The 7500-nt window shown below is 35.2% G+C and overlaps 1 protein-coding gene across 1 annotated transcript in view; it reads left to right on the forward strand.

The window, feature by feature from the left end:
• The first annotated feature begins 1304 nt into the window (after positions 1-1304).
• Positions 1305-7500, forward strand: part of LOC144971969 (uncharacterized) — an 81598-nt gene continuing 75402 nt past the window's right edge. Inside the window, exons 1-2 of the mRNA XM_078913048.1 lie at positions 1305-1556; positions 6463-7500. The exon at positions 6463-7500 is cut by the window's right edge and continues 575 nt beyond it. Of these exons, the coding sequence (XP_078769174.1) occupies positions 6817-7500 (684 nt within the window). The 5' untranslated portion in view covers positions 1305-1556; positions 6463-6816. The remainder of the gene's footprint in view (positions 1557-6462) is intronic.

Here is a 7500-nt window from a genome sequence, read left to right on the forward strand (position 1 = left end):
CCATGATGGAGAAGGAAATTCGTGATAAATACTTAACACTTTGCTCCATTGTTATTTTTAACATGATGAACACTCTTCGTATCAAACTCGTATCACAGTTCGATTACATATATAGATGGATTGACAGATATCAATTAGAATAGAAACAGACTCACGATTAAGTCAAGTTCTTTCCTATGAGATCTTTTTATCACCGGCTTGAAGTCAACCAGTTGAAACCCGAGATGTGGGATTTGATACTGTGCCAGACAAAGAAGTTGGAAAGTTGTCCAAAAAAGGGCTCTTGTAAAAATAATGATCCAACCCAAGGACGGCAGACCTTTTGTTTTTTTTGGATAGTCATGGACTTCAATTTAACTTTAATTTTGACATCATGCTAAAATGTTATCGTTTCCAAAACAAAAAAAAGACCCCAATAAAATGTGTGATGAGACTCAAGCTTCATGCTTTCTTTGTGAAAACAGTTGCGCTTGGCTTGGAATAGCAGAGAGATACATTTTAGAAGAAATCTCGATTTAAATCACCTTTGGCAACCTTGCAAAACCCGAGAAGTGGGGTTGACTACGACCAAAAATCAAAGCATGCCATTATCAGTTGTGTTTCTTTTGAATTAAGATTTAGGATATGATTATATCATACTCAAAACATTTATAACAAAAGAGTTGCTGTTTTCAGTGACGCGTGTTTGGTTCTCTTTTTCTCTACTCTTTCTTTCCATCCCGCCTCTCTCTCTCTCTCTCTCTCTCTCTTTCTTTCTCTCTCTCTCTCTCTCTCTCTCTCTCTCTCTTTCTCTTCCTGCCACCTTCCCCGTTTGTCTACCAGTGTTCGTGTGTACATAGATTCACCTCCCATACCATAATTCCATTATATATAGCCAAGCTCACAACAGAACTCTTTACGAGGAAACAAGCAAAACAGGGGGGAAAGCTTAAAAAAAAAAAGATTTTAAATCCCAGAAACATCAACACGATGACACAATCTCTTCATTCCACTCCTTCTAACTCATCAATATCCCCAACCCCTAACCTTTCCTCACTATGCAATTATATCGGCAAGGACCAACCATACTCACTCACCCTCTCGCTCACGCATGGGTAGATAGATAAATACTCGCACGATATCAATCAACAAATAAAACCATGAAAGATCGGGATTCGGTCAATTCCTACTTCACGCGGACCCCCTCGCCTCGGAATCGCAGCAGGCACAGGCACAAGAACTGTGGATTACCGAACCAGGACGAAAAGACAATAGATGCTCTGCAATAGCAAAAAAGTTCGCCAAAACATCGCATCACAATAACTGTCGTGGAGATAGAAGGAGCCGACGCGGCAGCGGAGTCGCGTGCCAATAATTATTAGGCTATCGACGTTGTGACGTTGCGAGAGTGATTTACTTGAAAGAGAAATAAAAACAAGACGCTAGCTACTCGTTATGTAAAGTTCTATACTCCTTGCTCACGCGCTCGGAGATGGGATCGAATAATTAGTTACTTCGTTAAGGATTTTTGTTTTCTTTCTGAGAGGATTCTTCAAGAGAGTGGTACCGATTTCTGGGTAATGAGGTCTGATTATGATTCATTGCAGTAATCAATGGAAATTTGGAAAGAATATTTTTGGGTTAATTTTTTCGTGCTTATTAATTCTTGTAACAACTTTTAAGTAAGAATGTGAAATGATTCAACAAATCGGAAGATATTAATATTAAAGGTGTATTCTATCAACGTGGTCTCTTTGAAAAACAGGTCAATTACAATCATTTTCACTACGAATGATAATGATGACGATGACAATGTGAATGACGATTAATGCTGTTGTGGTTTGTTGTTGTAATGATGATGATGATGATGATTATTATTATTATTATTATTATTGTTATTATTGCTATCATCATCATCATCATTATCATCATCATCATTATTATTATCATATTATTATTATTATATATTATTATATTATTATTATTATTATTATTATTATTATTATTATTATTATTATTATTATTATTATTATCATTATTATTATTATTACTATTATTAAGATTATTATTATTATCATCATAATCTTCATCGTCGTCGTCAGCAACAACTAGAACCACGTAAGCCATATTAGGTCAAATCATTAAAATAAAGCAAAGCAATTCCATATATAGAGATATATTTAACTGGAGGTGATCCTCAACATTTCCGAATGTTAAAAAAAAGAAGTCCAGAAATTTGCAAAACCGCACTCAGTTATGGCGGGTAGGTCCTGCCTGTTCACATAATAGAGCACACTTAACTAGGTAACAAAAAGATAAACTGGTTCGAATCCAGATCCTGAGCCCTTTGAATGTCCAACAATTATATTTAGTAACTGGGTCACTTAGTTCTCGTGGAAATGACTTTGCTAACGACTTACTAATGTAGAGCTGCCAGCTTGAAAATTCAAAATTTCGTAGTTTTCAAGGAAAAAAAAAGAAAAGGTCGCAATGAATAGCATTACAAATAAATTATTTCCTTTCAGTTTCATTTGATAATAAAATGCTCCAAAATCCTAAACAATGAATTTTCAATCAATTTTTAAATGGGCGCGCTTTGTGGTATGATACTCACCTTCGATCGAAAGGTCCTGGGTTCGAGTTCGGCTTTGAGCGTCGAGTCTTGGAAAATGATCTTTACTGACATCTCCGACCATTGTATCTATCGGAAGACATTGCAATATCCCCTAACAGGCTTCATATCTCCTACATGTTAAGTGTTGTTGTTAGCAAAGGTCCAAATGTAAAGCGCTTTGAGCACGTTTAAAGTATACTGCTCTATATACACAATTTAATAGTTTTTATAATCTATCTGACTTTCCCTTTATCTATCTATCTATCTATCTATCTATCTATCTATCTATCTATCTATCTATCTATATATCTATCTATCTATCTATCTATCTATCTATCTATCTATATATATATATATATCTATCTATCTATATCTATATTACTTATATATTTATACTTTTAATTTTCTTTTCAAAATCTGGTTTACTCCGATATACAACTAAACTGAGGCGATTGGTCAGACGCACACACACATACACACACACACACACACATATATACACACATGAAACAAATGTTTTCTGACTAAAACACATAACGCGTTTTGTCATAGAATGCCAATGTCTCTGGTGCTAAGAATATTAATCAACGACGCTTAGACTTAAATCAGTCATCGAATACCGTTTTCCATTCACTGCCATAATCTGAAAAAGAATCACAAATTTAAATTATTTTTGTCAGAAAACTCGTTCTTCAAATATTGATCGATTAAAATAATTATTATCCTGTCAAAAGCTCTCAAACCTGGGACTTCAATGGTCCCATGTTTGAGAGCTTTTGACAAGACAATGGTTCTTTTAATGAATCGATATTTGAAGGACGAGTTTTTTGGCCAAATTTTTAAATACGTGCTTTTTTAAAAACACCGTACGGAAATATACTGGTAACACCACACACACGCACACACACAAATACACACACACACACACAAACACACTAATCCTTTTACCATCAATCCCATGCTATTCATCTCTCTTTACACAATGCATTTGTTGCTAACGACACCCGATCACGATATCAGTCTCCTACTACTTAAAAGCCCTTCAATTTTATTTTTGGCTTATTTTCCTTATTTTTGCACTCTTTTTTTTGGTTTTGTCTCTCTTTTGAGGGTTTTTAAATTTTTTTTAATTTTTAGTTGTTGCGGGGATGGGGGGGGGGGGTTATTATTTTTACACACTTATTTCTTTTTCTTTCCTTTATTATTTTATTTTCAACGATCCTATACTCTATAATCGATATTGATCTGCAGTAGCTGAGTTGCAATTTGAAGTTCCCGGTGTAGTAGTTCTATTGATGCTATGCGTTTAGGTAGAATACTCACAACATCCACCAACCGAAAAAAAAATAAAACAAAACAAAGAACGTACCGACACAAAACTATATTACGTAACCTTGAACGTTTATAGTCTGATTGATATTATTTAGTGAGAACTAAACGGCCTACAGGCTGTATAACAACAATAACAAAGAGCTGAGTGACGTCAAATTCGTTCCTTCTATATAGAGGTATAAAGCCCACGAAGCTTGCAATTCATCCCGATTTTGTGGCATTAAAGGGACAGTAACATTTATTGGCTACCTTGCATGTTATCTAACACTAGTTTAAAGGAAATGCTTTCCGACAGGTCTAACTTACAAAATCACCCAATCGCTGTTAGCCAGACAGATGGAAGGGTCAGAAAACTCCTTCATTGAACCTGGACCCAGAATCGTTCCTTTTCCTTGCGAGTCAAGTACTCAAACAATTCCTGCGCATTCTGGAGAGAGAAATAAGATACACTGTAAAAATGTTGGCAAGAAAAACATGTCCTTAAAGTTGATGCTATGCGTGTAGATAAAATACTCACAATATCCGGCAGCCAAATTGAACATAGCAACACACAAAACAAAGTTGTAACGTTTAACGTTTATAGTCCGATTGATATATATTTTTGTCAGAACTAATCATTAAAACGCTGTATAAAAATAATAACAAAAATCCGAGTGACGTCATCTTCGTTTCTTCTATATCGATCTATTAATGCGATTCTCATTTTCCAAAAGACTCTATTTTCAGAGTGCATGACCTCGAAACGGTATTGTATCGGAGTCGACGTGCACCAACTTGCAGGTCTGGGACTTTGCGAGATCCCAGTTTTGAAAGTTTTTAACAATATGAGGGTCATTTCAATTGATCGATATTTGAAGGACGAATGCTTCTAGCCAAGATTTAAAAATTTTTTTTGCAGAGTACGATAGAATAATGTCACCAACTGTAGCAGATGATTGCGAGCTAGAGAAATCTTTCCTCACCCCTCCTACTTACTCAACTTGGCCCCTTCGGATTTTTTAATGTTCCTACATTGAATAAAACCACAATAGAAGGCGTTTTGCAGATGAAAATTACTCTATTTACATCAAACGCAATGCATTATACTCAGTGTTGTGGCATGCTTACAGTATAAGGTAGTGCCAGAATCAGAAGAAAGTAACTTAAATTTTGCTTTATTTGTAAATACAAAAGAAAGAAAAAAAATTAAAGAAAAGACTTACTCAAATAAGTAAGAGGCGGAATATACCATTTCTCAGGGGGTTTTTTTTTTATGCTGTAATCCATTTTTAAAAGATGGATGCGATGCCAGGTAACCCAATCAACCAACATAGCCACGTCCCTGATTATACTTTGAAGGACTTTTCAAGGTCACGGAGGGTTGGAGAAGTGTGTACCACTTTAGTTGAAGACTATGTAGAAAAAATAAGTGAGTGTGCAAAGTTTCAAGAGTATCGAAACATTCCCTCATAATCAGGGCAATTTATATTTGATTAAGTCTCGTATTTTCCACCGAAACTGCCCAATCAGCAAAGACAGGAACCTAGTTTGTAGTTTCATGCTATTTAGACACGCGAATCGATTTCCAATAATTACATAGCAAAACCACCCGAGGGTGAGTCTACTAGGCTAGCGAATTTAATCTATTAATCAGGTTAACCTACATATAAAATTCTAAGGTTTTAAAATAAATAATTTGACACAATTACCATAATTTTTTAACAAGTTGTGAAAATAATTTCAACATACGAGTAGATGTACAACTCAAGACATTGCTTTGGACCCCTCTACGCTGCCGTGTTCTGGACATTAAATTATATTGATTAATTAAAATGACCCTCATCGTGTCTAACGCTCTCAAACCTGGGACTCATTTTTAATAACCCTCATGTTGTGAAGAACTCTCAATTCTGAGACTTTCCTAAAGTCCCAGGTTTGAGAGTTTTTGACACGATGATGGCCATTTTAATCGATAATGCTATACTCTGAAGAAGAAAAAAACACATTTTAATAATTTTGGCCAGAGAACTCCCCTTTAAATATCGATCAATTAACCCTTAGCCTTACCACCTTCAGCATAATCATCACATTTGTTACGAGACAATATACATTTTTACTTATTCAGATGTATTTTATATATTACACTGATCTTTGTTTAATTAATAAGACCATAAAGTTGTTTTGTAGAGAGATTGTTTGAGTTTTTAAAAGCAATATCTCTGCTGGGTAAGCCTACCATTTTTGGGAAAATACTGAAAATTTTCGGTAAGGAGAGAGTTATAATGGCCCTGATCTTGTCAAACATTCTCAACCCTGGGATTAATCTTTTAATGACCCTCATGTTGTCGAAAACTCTCAATTCTAGGACTTTATCAAAGTCCCAGGTTTGAGAATTTTTTGACAAAAAGAGGATCATTCTAATCGATCGATAATTGAAGGATAAGTTTTCTGGTCAAATTTTTAAATACGAGTTTTTTTCCAGAGTACGGCAATCAACTGGTTAAAGGTATTTGGCTCTTTGTCTTTAAAACATGTCGTATTGTTCACTTCACGTAAAGATGATTGAATAAGAAGGAATGACTGATTAACCATTGTGAGAATACAATGTCTTGTATTAAATAAGTCTTTCCTTTGTTTCTGTAGATTTTAAACTTACATAGAATTTCCTCCGTATTCGGTGTCAGTGTCAGAGTGCTAATACAATGCAGTATCTTGATTGAAATGTAACATTCAAATTTTATTAGCATTTCCAAAATACTTACATCAAAACAGATGTTAATCAATTTGAAATCGGAAGTGTTGTGAATATATCGTGCAAGTGATGATATAATTAAGAACTTCTTACGTAATATTAAAAAGGGATTATCTCGAGGAAATATCCTCTTTCCTGTTGGATATATTATTTCTATTTGATGGATACGGATAACGATAACCCCCATTCATTTAGAGACGGTGACATGTCAAAGATGGATTCATCCAGTAACGAATCGTCTACTACCGACAAAGGTAAATCACGGAGCGATGTTGGAGTGACGGTGATAAGCTACAATATTTCAAATGCTAATGGAAATATCAATGGCAGTGACGTAAGTTTGAATTCTCGTGGATCCGAGAATAAAAATGCCGAAGTCATGACTAATGGTTTTAAAGAAACGAATCAAATTTCGCCGACAGACCAAAATGAGGAAAGAGTTCCCAAGATGTATGTATGCTCAGAAATTTGTAAGACGGAAAGTGATAAAAATGACAACACCACAGTGCCTTCTGAATCCGTAAATAGTTCTGCCTCTGGAGTTCCTAAAAACTCTGCTTCAGGTGGGCAAGATGATCCACGTAATGAGGAGACAAAGACTAAGGACAACATTGATATACACAATGGCCAAAGAAAGTCAGCTACAGACGTGCCAGACGACAACAACAAAAACTGTCCGAAAAATACAACTCCTGCTACGGATTGCAATCCGAGATCTATGGAGATAGAGGGACAACTGGATAAAGATCAAACAAAAGACACAATAAGAAATAAACAAAGTAACCCATGTGAAAATGAAAATGCATGTAATAAAGAACCAGTAAAAACTCAAGAAGAACAGAAA

Source organism: Berghia stephanieae, chromosome 4 (genome assembly GCF_034508935.2).
Source record: "Berghia stephanieae isolate SIO BIC M18660-M18661 chromosome 4, UCSD_Bste_1.3, whole genome shotgun sequence".
NCBI classification, from domain to species: Eukaryota; Metazoa; Mollusca; class Gastropoda; order Nudibranchia; family Aeolidiidae; genus Berghia; species Berghia stephanieae.